This window comes from Ahaetulla prasina, chromosome 1 (assembly GCF_028640845.1).
Source record: "Ahaetulla prasina isolate Xishuangbanna chromosome 1, ASM2864084v1, whole genome shotgun sequence".
Taxonomy (NCBI): domain Eukaryota; kingdom Metazoa; phylum Chordata; class Lepidosauria; order Squamata; family Colubridae; genus Ahaetulla; species Ahaetulla prasina.
This window is the reverse complement of record NC_080539.1, coordinates 62,979,221-62,994,466: the sequence shown is the minus strand read 5'-3', so window position 1 is coordinate 62,994,466 and position 15,246 is coordinate 62,979,221. Positions and strand designations below refer to the sequence as shown.

The window sequence follows — 15,246 nt, the reverse complement described above, 5'->3', positions numbered from 1 at the left end:
AGTTTCTGGAAGTATAGCCTCAGAAATGGAATCAGATCAAACTGTTTGGGACATGTTTCTGATGAAATAGGCTTGTTTCAGGGTTAGAACATTAACAGAATGCTTCAAATTGCTTCCAGTTTTGAGGATTTACTTGCAGAAATTGCAGAACCATTCCCCCCATGGAAAAGCATCTTGGTACCTAAGACATTTTAAAACAAACTGTTAAAAGTTGTTATAGAAGATTTGGATTTTATGTTTTGCCAATAAATTGAATGTTAATTTGTGTTTTTGCATGTTTAGTAATGTTACCAACCAAAGGGTAATCAAATTTATTATTAGTGCATTTTTGAGTACTTTCTATAATTGTTAGTACAAAAAAAGCATAAATTAAAATTACTATATAATATGATTCAAATCTTTATTCATCATCCATAAATCTGGTTTCTTTTCATCTCTATACTTAATATTTATTATATTTATATAATATATAGCTAGTTATAACTACAAAGTTTAATTGTAACTATTAATAAAATAATTTCTCTTTAAAATACCCTGTTTTTTCAATCCAGAGGCTGCATGAAAATAATACAAATCAGTATAATGGAGAGCCAGATATCACAGAAGTGAATTATTCTACTCATGCCACTTTAGAGGTATGAAATATGATGAATATTTTTGACTGATGGGATCTGCAGCATGCCTTTTCTGGCAGCATGGGTGAGGTTGGTCAGTCCCATTGAGCGGTTCCTCAGATAGCAGGTCTTCAAAAGCGATAGCCAACTCCTTGAATTGTACCCAGAAGCAAATTGACAGCAATGATGTAACATGGACATACACACCCCATGGACCTCGAGAATTGACCTTGCTACCACATTTTACACCAGTTTTAGTTTCCAAATACTCTTCAAGAGTAGCTCCATGTAGAGGGCATGACATGACCAGGGGCTTGCTTGAATGGCTGAGTGCAGGGACTCCTAATCCAAGAAATGGACTATTGGAAATAATGGCCAACAACAAAATCAAATGAGAGGGACAACTGACCTGAGGAGAGTTCTTTAGTACGTACTAATGGATGATAGCAATTTGTTTTCCCTCTTTATGCTGTTTGTGTGTAGCGGCAAAGAATTGAATCTGAGCGAAGAAGAGAACGCATTCTGGAACGATATAATTTGCATCCTAGAAAGGAGGAGAAGAGAAGAGAGGAGATATATGCAGAAGAGAAAAATTTTGAAACACCAAAAAGTATTGAAAAAGTATGCCGGAAGACAAAAGAACTGGTATTTGGAGGAAAAATCGGTATGCTAGTTTTGAAAGTCATAAACTATAGTTGCATATAGTCTGGAGCCTTTGATGCATAAACTTTCCATTCACATCAATAGAGAAAATGATTTTGAACATAAGAGTAAATATAGCTACTGTTTTAATTGATACCAGTTATCTTTCTTGCTGGAACGCTTCCTTGGAATTGAATTGATTCTAATAATTGTATAACTTTTTTTTAAGGTGCCTTCTTTATGATATTTCTTCTGCCTGGAATTGTGTTCTGCTTGTTGCTAATGTGCTCACAGAAAGACCCCAGTCTTCTGAATTTTCCTCCTCCACTACCAGCTTTCCAAAATTTATGGGAGACGAGAGTGTTTGGTGTCTTTCTTCTTTGGTTCTTTCTCCAAGCCCTATTTTACTTACTGCCAATAGGAAAGGTAAAACCTCTAGAAGTAGAAATTTGATTTTTTAAAATCTAATTTATAAAACCGCATTGTAACTTCATACTTCTAAATTAGCATTTTTAAAAATCCTGTTTTATGTAGTATAAATGTTATTTCAACTCTCCCATTATAAAATGGTTACGTGAGGTGAAGAGAACAGCTGATGTGTCAGGTTCCAAAGGTATATGTTGGTAGGGGGTTCTTGTTTTAATTTTGCCTTTCTTACTTAATGAGCATTTTATAGATTGCTTTTGTTACACATTTTCCTCCAGGGTAATGATTCTTCTTGTGAAATATTGAATAGAATTCTACAACTCATCCAATGTATAGAATGGATCTGTCAGGGATTTTGAACTAGCTGAAGGTAAAGGGAGTAGGCAAGGCTTTCATTCTTTTCTACCAAATTTTGGTTGGAATTCTATTTGGGGACACTCCTGTAGAATAAAACCTCTAGATTCAAGGGATTGGATGCTAAACAAAATGCCATTCTTCCTTCAGATAAGACATTGTGATGGATACAGTAGTTCTTTTCCAGATGGTCTTTATAACCGAATGGAAAGATCTAGTGCAGGTAGTGCTTGACTTACAATCATTTGTTTAGGTAGGAACTGTTTGAAGTTACAATAGCAGTGGAAAAGTGACTTCGACCATTTTTCACAAATACGACTGTTTCAGCATGCCCATGGTCACATGGTCAGAATTCAGGTGCTTCGCAACTGGCATGTATTTATGACAGTTGCACTGTCTTAGGGTCATGTGATCACCATCTGTAACCTTCCCAGCCAACTCCGATAAGCAAACTCAGTGGAGGAAGCCCAATTTGCTTTAATGACTGCATGATTCACTTAGCAATGCAGTGATTTGTTAACTGTAACAAAATGGTTGTAAAATGAGGCACAACTCACTTACTTAGCAACAAAAATTGGGGGCTCAGTGATTGGTCGTAAGTTGAGGACTACTTGTGGTTACTTTTTGTTTTACACCCTCATATTGGTGAAAGCACATATTTCATAGTACTGTTCAGAGTTCTGCTTACTATATCAAGTATGTGTTGGGAGGGTCGTGGGTGAGTCTTAACAATCCTATTATTTCTCTTACTATTGCATGATCTACGAAAATGTGAATATTTTAGGTGAAAATATATTTTTCTTTTCAGATTGTAGAAGGGATACCACTTTGGAATGGAATTAGGCTGGAGTATAGAATAAATGGTAAATACGTATTTACAAGTTTTTTGTAATTTACTAATCTGATGTTGATACAATTAGTACCTGTATTTCAGTTACATATTGCAGTTTTTACTCTTGACCTCCTGATCTCAACTCAACATTTTTGTATTAAATGACAAAACCCTGCCTTGCTTAGGATCAGTATATCTTAACAGATTTAAATCCTATATCATTTTACTATCCACACATTAAATGAATTAAGCCATACCTTATAAAGGGTTAGTGCTTTTTAATAAAATTTGTTCATCTGAAAAGATGCTACCAGAATATCTTACAGAATATTCCCATGTTTTACTATTCATATCTAAAATTATCTTCAGAATTTTATTCTGAGTTTTCTCCCATGCTGCGATATAACCAATAATTATCCAGAGATGGGCCTTTTCAGTTATAACCTCCCAATTCTGAAATGGTATTTCTGGTGAAATATGTATAGCCAACTGTGTTGCTTTTTGGTGGCAGGCAGATATATTTTTAATTTTTTATTTATTTTAATTTATCAATGAATAAATTACATGTACTGTTAAAAAGTTAACTGCTATTAGCACTTGCACAACTTCTGTTCAACTACTTTGACACTGATTCCCAATGGAAAGCCAAATGACTTACTGAATGTCCAGATATAGGAGGATATATAAATAACCTCACACAAAAGGTGCCAGACTTTGAACTTTCACGGCAACAATGGACAATCCTGAATAGAATTTGCATCTCACATGTTGTAATCTGGGACTCAATGGGGCATAGTATCTCCTCCTCAGTGTGATTGCCGGGTCCCACGTCAAACTGTAGATCAAACTGTAGATTTAAGTCTCTGATTTTTCTCATATAAACAAAGTTGCACTTCAGTGGTTAGATTGCCTAGGCATTGGTGTCTAAATATATATATATTTAACTTTCATATTTTATTGTGCTTTTTAAAAATCTAGGTGAAACATTAATGTATATTGCAAGTCCATGTATGATATGCCATATGCTAAATAAATACTATGTTTCCCTGAAAATAAGACATCTCCTGGTAATAAGCCCAATTGGGCTTTTGAGCACATCCCCGAAAATAAATCCTCTCCAAAAATATTTAAATGCATGTTCAGCCGGTCCCCACCATTTCCTCTGGATAGGGCTAGGGAGACAGAGCTGGAAATCAGGTGAGATAGCAAGAGGATCCCCGTCTTGCTCCACATGTCCCAAAATAATAAGACCTCCCCGAAAATAAGACCAAGCATTTTATTTCGGGGTTTAAAAAAATATAGGACAGGGTCTTATTTTCGGGGAAACACAGTAGTTAATTGATTTTATTATTTATCATATTATTTTGATATTAGTGGGCCATAAATTGTCCTTATAAAATCTAATTTAAAGGATGGTATTCAAACTGTTAAACTCAGATTTTTTAAAAATATTTTTTCCCCTACAACTGCAGAATGAATAATCTCTATTCAGTCACAGAGAGCATGTTAATATGTATTGATGGTGGTGGGAGTGTCTAAGATGTTTCTGGGAGGCTGCAATACATCCTGCAATGATAATCCATTGTCTCTGATTTAACTGAGAAATAATTGGTTGAGTTCTATTGCTATTCCAAACCGTTGTTTGGAGATTTGATTTATATAGGCCCCTTTTCAGCTTGTTTACTGTAGTCATAATCACAGCAGGGATAGATAATGATTGCTCTTTGGATATCTTGTTTGAACTGAGATGTATGAGTAACCATGTTTACTCATTTCTCCAGCCATGCATTTCTTATTTCTCTAACCAGTTACAAAGAATCGTGTCATTTCAGACATGATACTATGTCACAGATGGGACAATGGACTGCATACAGTTCCAAGCAGATTTTGGAAATGATCTGATTCCCCCACATCAAAATTTCAGTAGAAAATTTGGTGGCAAGCTATTAGATCATAGTACCTATCCTATTTTTGAAAAAGCGTGTCTCATTTGTTGTTTCTTTTCTTTTTTAAGGAATCTACACTTTTATCCTCACAGCTATAGCTGTTGGAATTTCTCTATATTTTGAAATGGAGCTTTATTATTTATATGACCACTTCCTACAATTTGCTATCTGTGCTACAATTTTTAGTTTATTGTTGAGCATTTATCTCTATGTCCGTTCTCTGAAAGCACCCGAGTATGAATTATCCCATGGAGGAAATTCTGGTAAGTGAAAATAATAATATTGGAAAATAATTTTCAGAATAGAATAACCCCAATTATTTGTTATTCCTCTGTTGTTTTATAATCTATTATGGGGCTATTGGCAGAAAATTCATAGAAACCATGCATATATTCTTATTTGTAGGGAATATCTTTTATGATTTTTTTATGGGACACGAATTAAATCCTCGCATTGGAAATTTTGATCTGAAATACTTCTGTGAGTTACGACCAGGGCTAATTGGTTGGGTGAGTATTACTCTCTTGTTGCATATTCCACAATAATAAGTAAAATAAAAAATGAGATAAGGAAGAAATGGGCAAAGAAGTGGAAAATATATTATCATGGCAGCATTATAGTTGCAACAAGGATAAAAATGTATAATTTTGGAAGTTTTCCTAGATAAGCTAACTACAAATGGGCATGTAATACATACTGTTTTATTAAAATATAATTGAATTGTTTTCTGTGAAGAGGAGGGTGCCATTTGAAATATTTTATTCAGTCTACATTATATGATACTGGCTGAATTAAATCATTGTAGACTTTTAAGGATAAAAGTGGGTAACATGCAATTTAATTTTTCCAAAGGCTGTTATTAACTTGGCCATGCTTTTCACTGAGATGAAAGTGCAAGATCGGAACATGCCCTCTTTGTCAATGATACTTGTTAATAGTTTCCAGCTCCTCTATGTGGTGGATGCTCTTTGGAACGAGGTAACTCGCAATTTATAGTTCTTGAATGAATTATTGTTAATTTTTAAAACTGTGGTTGTAAGGTTTATATATCTTTCCTCAAAAAACTCAAGATGATATACAAGCTTGTAAAGTAGATAGTGATTAATGAAGAATCTTTCAGTAAACTTCCATAGGTGAACATGGGCTTAAATTTCATCTTCCTTATTGTAGTCCAACCATTTAACTGCTACTCCACACAAACTATTAGAGAGGGGGGTAATAATTTCCTCTTCCTTCTACAACTTGATTCATAATCTATTCCATAAATACCCCAACTTCCACAAATGGATTTGAAGGCTAGAAGGAAGTAAAAAATTAGTGAAAATCTGAAGTGACACTGTTTTTTACTATAATTTAAACTTTGAAAAATTAATTTCCACTTATCCATATTTTGTATATTTGCTGTTCTTTATAAACCCTTATAGAGCTTCATTTTTAACTAGATGAATCAAATTGGGCAAAGTCTTTGGGCAAGGTAGCCATAATTTAGTATCTAAAAAAAGTGATGAATATATTCAAGTTTTAGGAATTCAGTTTAAAAATTACGCTAGACCAGGGGTGAAATGCTCACGGTTCGGACCGGCTTGTGCGACCCGGTAGCGATGGTGGCGGCTGGTTCGGAGGACCGGTAGCAAAAATCCCTGGCCCCGCCCCCCTGCCTCTGCTGAGCCACACCATCAGCAGAGGGTTTTTTTTTTTACTTTTAAAAGCCGGCTTTTCTTCAGCCGAAACATGCCTTTAAAAGTAAAAAAAAAAAGCCTTTGAGGATCCCGCCCCTCAGCTGAGATCGGCAGAGCCTTTAAACTTAAAAAAATAATAATAATTTAAAGTCTCCTCTGGCGATCTCACCTGAGTTCCTCATCAGCAGAACCTTACTTGTACTCTTACTTGTAGAAAACATGTTTTCTACAAGTAAGAGTAGAGATTCTAAGGCACTTACCTGATTACTGATGAATGCATGGCTTTTTTTCCAGCCTGAAAGCCGCAGTTTCACTTTCAGCCAGACAGAATCAATTGCTTAGCTAATCTATTTTCTCAGTGATCAACTAATGCTGGCTGGCTTTGCTGACTGAGGAACTCTGGGAATTGAAGTCCACAATAAAATAAAATAAAATAAAATAAAATAATAAAATAAAATAAAATAAAATAAAATAAAATAAAATAAAATAAAATAAAATAAAATAAAATAAAATAAAATAAAATAAAATAAAATAAAATAATAATAATAATAAAAAAATAATAATAAAATAATAAAAAAAATATTTGTGCAGCTTTCTGAGATTTGGTGTATTTCTGTAGTGTTTCACTCTACACAAACACACAAAATCTCATAAAGCTGTATGTGGCATTGTGTGTGTGTGTGTGTGTGTGTGTGTGGTGTTGTGTGTGTAAAGTGTTAAAGTTGGTTTTTGAGCTTTTTGGGCTGTGTGAAGTGTGAAGTGCAGCTGCTTTAACATTGTGTGTGAGTCAGTTGTGTTGTGTGTGTGTAAAGTGTGAAAGTTGGTTTTTGGTACCTCTTATTGTTTTTTTATACTTTGTTTATTATTTTTATTATTTATTGCTATTGGCCACGCCCACCCAGTCATCTGACCACCAAGCCACACCCACCAATTAAGCCACGCCCATAGAACCGGTAGGGAAAAATTTTAGATTTCACCCCTATGCAATGCATTCAGAAAATATTTCACAACAAACCAGAGCACAGATGAAGCACCTTTTTTTTCAAACTGCAAAGCAACCTGCTTTAAGAATTACTCCCAGTTATTTCTACTATAGGTACATGTCACGTACAATAACTCTACTTGGAGGAAAGTTTCTGTGGCATCCAGAAAACACTGAGGATGTTTCCTGTTTATTATTCAGGGATGGGCAACTCAGAGACCATATGCAGCCCTTCATTGTTCCATTACTAGTTCCTATTGGAGTTTTGAGATTGTATTGCTGAAAGGCAATAAGCAAATGAATGAATGATGAGGGCAGGGTTTTTGTTTTAAGGAGGGCAAGTTTAGTTTCTGTTTGGGGTTGTTGTTTTGTTACTTTAAACAAGTGTGAATGAAAGCACAGGCTTTTATGAGTTAATTCATATCCATTCCCACACTGATACATGCACACTGATGCCCAAACCAGGCAGTAGCTGAATTTCAACAGCATCATTTTGGAGTCATATTCATGAAAACAATGATGGGAATAGGAGTTTATGGCTTCTAAGAGATGAATGTTTACCATTCTTCCTTTTATTGCTTTCATAATCCAGAACCATTTAAAAGAGGGTATTTTTGCTCTATTCTTTTGGGAACTTGGATTCATCATTGGAAAGCTGCCCAATTGCTGACCATCTTTGTTTAGGAAGTTTAAAAACTTTACTTTCCAGACATCTCAAAAATAATTGAAACTTACTGAAATATACCTTTTATTTGCTAATTAGCCCAATTTTGTCTCAAATTTTTATACCAAGTCCTTTGAGTTTACTATTAGAATAATTGAATCTACAAGAAAAGGCTATAATATTGTATCTTTTAAAAGTTGTTTTGCCTTAGACATATACATTGTAGCAGAGACAGATTTTTTTGGAAGGCAGTAATAAGCTACTAAATGGGAACTATAAATAAATGTATTTATTTAGAGAAGTGTGAATTCAGAATTCTTCTCAATGGCTTAATAAAAGGTATCTTTGCAAAAGGTGCTGTGTAATGGGGCATGTATTTAAAGAAGCAAAGTTGATAATAGCTCTTTGAAAGTTTTTTATCTAAATACTAAGTAATTGAATATTCTTTTGTTAATATTTTAGGAAGCAATTTTAACAACAATGGACATCACAAATGAGGGGTTTGGATTCATGCTAGCATTTGGAGACTTAGTGTGGGTTCCCTTTCTCTACAGTTTACAAGCACTCTATTTAGTGAATAATCCAAATGAGATTTCATGGCCTGCAGCTTCTGCCATTGTGATTCTAAATAGTAAGTTATGACTTAATGATAGGAATGTATTATTTTGCATTACTGCATAGAGCAGCACAAAAGGTTTCAAGTGAACATTTCTCTCTACTCAGCACTGAGCAAGAAATGGAATAATCATGATAATACAAAGGGTCAACAAGAGATGAGATATTATGAGATTGAGGAAATTGTGAATTTGAAGATGATGATGTATCCAAATTCTACCTTATGTCAGTTGTTAATTATTGTGGAAGTTATAATCCAACAATAATAAAAGTCCACCCTTGATTTAGATCAGGTTTTTTTCTAAATTCTGTGATTACAATATTCATATTTTAAAGAATTGTTTAGATCGATAGTGAAATACTATCACTAGTAATATAACATTTGTCATAATAATTAGCTTGGAAGTATACCCAATCCTAAAATGAGAATATAATTGACATGATACAATGAAGAAGATAGAAAAATGCAAGTTTCCCATTATTAAAATTTTAACCTTTATATTTTAATACTTTTTTCATTCACTTCATTTTTATGATGTAGAATTGCAATAGAAATTTTCGGTTCCTGCGGCTCCTATCATCCTTAAAATATTTTTAAACAAGGGAAGGAAATGCAGTAAAGGGGGTCGGGATATACAGAAAACCAATATGAATTCCATCTTTTGTATAAGTTAAAAATAGTGCATTGTGTTACCTGCTAGGGTATGGTATAGGACCATGATGGCGAACCTGTGGCACCTCTGCCACAGGTGGCAAGTGGAGCCATATTGGTGAGCACATGAACTCAGCACATGTGTGTGCCACCCAGCTGATTTTCAGGCCTTCTGGTCCCATAGGAAGTCAGGAAAAAGGCTGTTTCCAGCCTACAGAGGGCCTCCAGGTGGGTGGGGAAGGCCCATATTTCACTCTCCCCAGGCTCCAGAGCCTTTCTAGGAGGCTGTGGAGGCTGTTTCCGGCTTCCAGGGGGCCTCCGGGGGTGGTGGGGAAAGCCATTTTCACCCTCCCTAGCCTCCTAGAAAGGCTCTGGAGCCTGGAGATAGTGAAAAATGGGCCTACTGGGCCCACTGGGCCATCGTACCAAAAGTGGGAGTCGCGCAGGGTAGGGGTCACACACGTGCGGGGTGGGTGGCGGGCATAGAATTATGGGTGTGGGCACACACGCGTGTGACCCCCCCCCAGCACTCCCCCCACTTTTGCCATGTGATGGCAAAAAGGTTAGCCATCACTGGTGTAGGACATTGATGAAGTATTAGTAAAAGAATCTTGGTTTGCTAAAGACTGAATTTAGTGATAATAGAATTAAAAAATATATGCATCTGTATAAATGTTACCCTTATCATTATTCTTGTGAAATGATAATAAATAATAAATCATCTTATAATTGGTACTCTTATTTTTTCCCAAGTTGTTGGATATTACATTTTCCGTGCTGCCAACTCACAAAAGAATTTATTTAGAAGAAATCCAAAGGATCCAAAACTTGCTCGTAAGTACTGTTTAGACCTATTGGTTTTGTATCAATACTCTACATACTATTTATATATATATATGTATAAATATATACATATATATATATGTTTTCTGAGGTTTTCGCGGGTGTTTGTATGTAGGTCTTTGGTTATTCGGGTTTTCTCCCGCGTAAAATTGGAAGTGTCTTGGCAACGTTTCGACGAAGTCTCATTCATCATCTTCAGGCTTCAGCTTCATGCTTCTGGGAGCAAGAAACAGCTGCAATCACACATTGCTCCCAGAAGCACGAAGCTGAAGCCTGAAGATGACGAATGAGACTTCGTTGAAATGTTGCCAAGACACTTCCAATTTTACGCGGGAGAAAACCCGAATAACCAAAGACCTACATATATATAGTATTTATATATATATATATTATGTCTATTATACAGATTTGAAAGTTATTCCTACTGCAACGGGAAAAAACCTCCTTGTATCTGGCTGGTGGGGCTTTGTGCGTCATCCTAATTATTTAGGTGATATCATTATGGCCCTGGCTTGGTCCCTACCTTGTGGTAAGTTAATAAGTAATTTTACCTTACACTTTTCCTGTTTCTTTTGAATCTCTATTCTGCTGGTGGAGTGAGAGCTACTGACTGCAATACAAGATTCTTACTACCAAAGATTTATATGTAATAAAATGCTTGAAAATAAAAGAATTTTCACAGAAAAAGAATATAATTGAAAATTAAAGAGATACAATAAACAATGATGTGATAGTCTTTCCTGGCAATATTCCTTTGGAATATTTTTATTAAACATAATACCAAGAGAAAAATAATTATGAGTTTTTTAAATACATTTGTAATGATTCAAACTTTCAATAATTAAAACAATGAATAACACCTACATTAATATTTTATATGTCCTAATTATTCAATTAGTTTTAATTAAAATTACAGTTAAAATATTTTAATATTTCACATTACATTTTTGTATATATTTTTGCATTTACAATTATGACTGATGGGATGAGGAAAAAGTAATGATACTTTATATTTTTTTATAGGGTTCAATCATATTTTACCATATTTCTATGTCATATATTTTACTGGTTTGCTTATTCACCGAGAAGCCCGTGATGAACACCAATGTAAGAAAAAATACGGTTTGGCGTGGGAAAAATACTGCCAACGTGTACCGTACCGCATATTTCCATACATCTATTGAGCGACTGATGCAAGATACAGAGTTCCGGCAATGAAACCTTTGGTGTAAACATCATACCTCCTACCTTTGCACTTGGAATATATAATAATTGTACTGGATGTTCTTAAAAATACATTTTGATAGTGCATTTCCAGATTTTTTTACCAGCCATCTAATTGATGCAGCCTGATAACTTTTTAACCACTTGCCATTTTAAGTGACATTTTTTTTATTAAGAAACAATAGTTGTATAGTGCATGAAAAGTATTAAGTAATTAGTATGCTTTATAAACTGGTTATCTGATGAGTAATGTTCATTTTCTGTCCTGTAAGAAAGAAAACCAAATTTAGGGGTTAACTTAGCAATATTTTCTTTATAATTTTATTTTGTATTTTTAGCCATTCATAGTACCTTGGTCAAAAAGCATCATATAAATTAGCAGTATACTAAGATCCATTAGAAAGCAACTTTTATACTATGTTCGTTTTTCCTAAATTATATTTGTTCTTACTCAGACCTGATTCCCTTGCCTTGGGGATTTGGGCAGATGGAATTTAGAGCAGAGTTATAATATATGACTCTTCTGTCTGATAAAAACAGACTCCATTTAAGTTCTAGACAAGATTCTAACATACATGTTGAAGTCTGTAGTTGAGTGTTGTACACAGCGCAGTTGTAAGAGGATATATAAAAATGTCCCATACCACTCTCATGGAATGTCTCAGGTTTGAAAATATTAGTGGTAAAAAACATTAGAGCTTTATTTAGTGATAATAGAAAGTAGTGCAAAATGTGAAATATTGTACAAACTGGAAAAAAAATATTTTTTCCCCATGAACCATTGCTTTACACTGCAGCTTTCCTTTATAATATTGAAAGAGTTTGTTTTACAATATTTGGCTGTAAAATGGAATTGTTTTTCAAAGTTTGGATTTTTTAAAATTATAACCATTTGCACATTTTTTTAAAAAAAATGTAAAGTATTCTGAAACATTTTAAGAGTTAATGACTTCATTTAAATATGGTGATGCATTATGAAAAAAGGAAACTATTCAACTTGGCATTACTACCTCAGAGTAGGTTATTTTGCCTTTTTATATTGTTATGTAGGGAAAAGATGCCAATACAAATTGCTTTTTAAATTAGCTTTTTAATAAGAAATGGGAATTAAAATCAACTATGGTATATATGCACTAATGCATTTTTTATATTTTTGTATTCATATTTTAACTATAGCTATGGAATATAAGAAATTCATAGCCTTAACAATAGTAATTTTACTGTTAAAGTTTTTATTGAAATGGCTGTAATTGACAAAACAATTGCTATTTTAATATATAAAGTCTGAAGGCAGAGGTATTGAAATAATTTTTTCAAACCGTGGATTTCATAATTTTATAGCAGGCAGAAAAAGTAGCCATTTAATATCTCTGTAAAGCACCCATAGTTTGTATATATGAATATGTAGCATAGTTTTTATAACTTTTGCTTTTAATTTTAATACAGCTTATACTACTTTCAAAATATTGTGCAGCAATAATTACTGTGAAATATTACACAATATAGCAGAACCTCTTTTCTTCCATCTACTATATTTTATGTATCTACTAGCTTTTGCTGGGCATTGTGTGCCTTTATGATAAACGTGGATTCAGTCTATTTAACCTAATAAGTTGCCCAGTTTTGAAATAGAAGGAACTTCACACATTTGAGTAGCATTTGGTAATCCTTATTTCTTATATATTTATAAGAGCTGTTTTAGTTTTGAACATAACCATTTTTAAATTTGGTGTTAGTTGTGAAATCGTTTTTGACCCATCGCGACCCCATGGACAACGTTCCTCCAGGCCTTCCTATCCTCTACCATCCTCTGGAGTCCATTTAAGCTCATGCCTAGTGCTTCAGTGATTTTTAAATTAGATTGTAGTAATTAAATTTGGGTTTGGGGGCAGTAACTTCCATACATGATAATGGCATTTTTAATTCTGTGATGATTATGCTCCCACCCCCAATGCTCTCCAGAACTTTGGAATTACATTTTACATATTTCTGTTGGCCAGACTGACTAGATTTGATGGAGGCTATGGCCCTGAACACTTTTAACAGGGCTGATATCTATAAGGTAGTATAGACATTCCATATTTTTCAGGTATTCTACACAAACTTTCTGAAGAAAGGAGTTTTTAAGATAACTATATTGCCCCAGGAGTATAGTTCCAATTAAAATAAACAGCAATTTGTCATGATTATTGTTTTTCTTTTTACATCTGAATGCATTTTTAGATTTCATTTCATGAAAAATAACTTGCATAATTAAAAATTAGTCCAAAAATTGCATTGCTTCTTTGACAGGTTTTCTAATATTTATTTGTTAATTAAATGGATGTTTGCTATTCTTTTTTAATCAAAAAATAACTTGCATAATCTTAAATTTCAACAGAAACTAAATTATGGCCAAGACTGGTTTGATAGTAATATTCTTCTCCTTTCATACTCTTCACTGAAATCAATTCCTTGTTCCCTTTCCTGCTTTATCTTAAGAAGTGGACAAAAATAGATATCTACAATCTTCTTAGTTAGACTTAATATATAATCCCCAGTTACCTTTAGTGAAGAAAAGGCATTGTTTTGTTTAGCAAATTAGATTGTCAACTGCATTGGCAAAATTTGTAAACTTGTACCCAGTTTAGAAGTATCCATAAGGGAATGAATTACCCTGGATATTTTTTTTTTTTTAGCCAACTGACTATTTGTACATTTTTAAGAGTTGGAAAAGTGTAGTCTGCAAAAATAGAGGAGGGGGATGTCTTCTTTGTGAAATTTCTCTAATGAGCCGATGCATGCTTATGATAATACTAGCCAAGTGAATAAAAATAACTGCTTTCACTTAATTTTTTGCCCTCCCCTTGCATACTTCTGTGGCATGTACAATCAGGCCAGAATGCACTAACAAGAGAGATCAGAGCAGCAAAAAGAAGCTACTCTGAAAAGCTAAAGAATCAGTTTTCAGCAAATGAACCAGCAAACATCTGGAAAACTCTTAAAAATATCACCGGCTATGGCAAACCTCCTTCCCAGGCTGAAGGTAATCAACAACTGGCAGATGACCTGAATGAATTTTACTGCAGGTTTGAAAGGAGCCACAGCCACCTATCTCTACAACCCCCATCTCAGACACACCAACAACAGCCAAGCCTTCTACAACTGACCACATCCCATTGGGTTCACAACCCCTAGTGATCACAGAAAAGGAAGTGCAGGACCTATTTCACAGACAAAAGCCAGGAAAAGCTCCAGGCCCAGACAATTGCTTAAAAGTCTGTGCTGACCAATTGGCCCCCATCTTCACCCATATCTTCAATAAATCACTAGAGATGTGCTATGTTCCTTCTTGCTTCAAACGCTCTACCATTATCCCAGTGCCGAAGAAGCCCACCATCAAGGAACTGAATGACTACAGACCAGTTGCTTTAACATCTGTAGTCATGAAAACCTTTGAAAGGCTAGTGCTTTTCTACTTGAAAACCATCACAGATCCGCTGTTAGACCCCTTGCAATTTGCATACTGAGCAAATAGATCAACAGATGATGCTGTTAATATGGCTCTGCACTACATCCTAAAACATCTTGAGTCTCCAAAGACCTATGCAAGGGTCCTCTTTGTAGACTTTAGTTCAGCATTCAATACCATCATTCCAGACACTCTTCTAACTAAGCTAAACCAGCTACAGGTACCGGAACAGATTTGTAAGTGGATCACAAGCTTCCTAACAAACAGGAAGCAGCAGGTGAAGCTAAGCAAGATCACATCAAATACCTGTACAATTAGCACA

General features: G+C 34.5%; 1 protein-coding gene across 1 annotated transcript in view; it reads left to right on the top strand.

Annotated features, from left to right (window-relative positions):
- LBR (lamin B receptor) overlaps positions 1–13,651 on the top strand; it is a 29,821-nt gene extending 16,170 nt beyond the window's left edge. The window contains exons 4-14 of the mRNA XM_058165512.1: positions 552–635; positions 1,098–1,278; positions 1,486–1,682; positions 2,845–2,899; positions 4,883–5,077; positions 5,220–5,323; positions 5,667–5,792; positions 8,602–8,770; positions 10,160–10,240; positions 10,656–10,778; positions 11,273–13,651. Of these exons, the coding sequence (XP_058021495.1) occupies positions 552–635; positions 1,098–1,278; positions 1,486–1,682; positions 2,845–2,899; positions 4,883–5,077; positions 5,220–5,323; positions 5,667–5,792; positions 8,602–8,770; positions 10,160–10,240; positions 10,656–10,778; positions 11,273–11,433 (1,476 nt within the window). The 3' untranslated portion in view covers positions 11,434–13,651. The remainder of the gene's footprint in view (positions 1–551; positions 636–1,097; positions 1,279–1,485; positions 1,683–2,844; positions 2,900–4,882; positions 5,078–5,219; positions 5,324–5,666; positions 5,793–8,601; positions 8,771–10,159; positions 10,241–10,655; positions 10,779–11,272) is intronic.
- Positions 13,652–15,246: the final 1,595 nt, after the last annotated feature.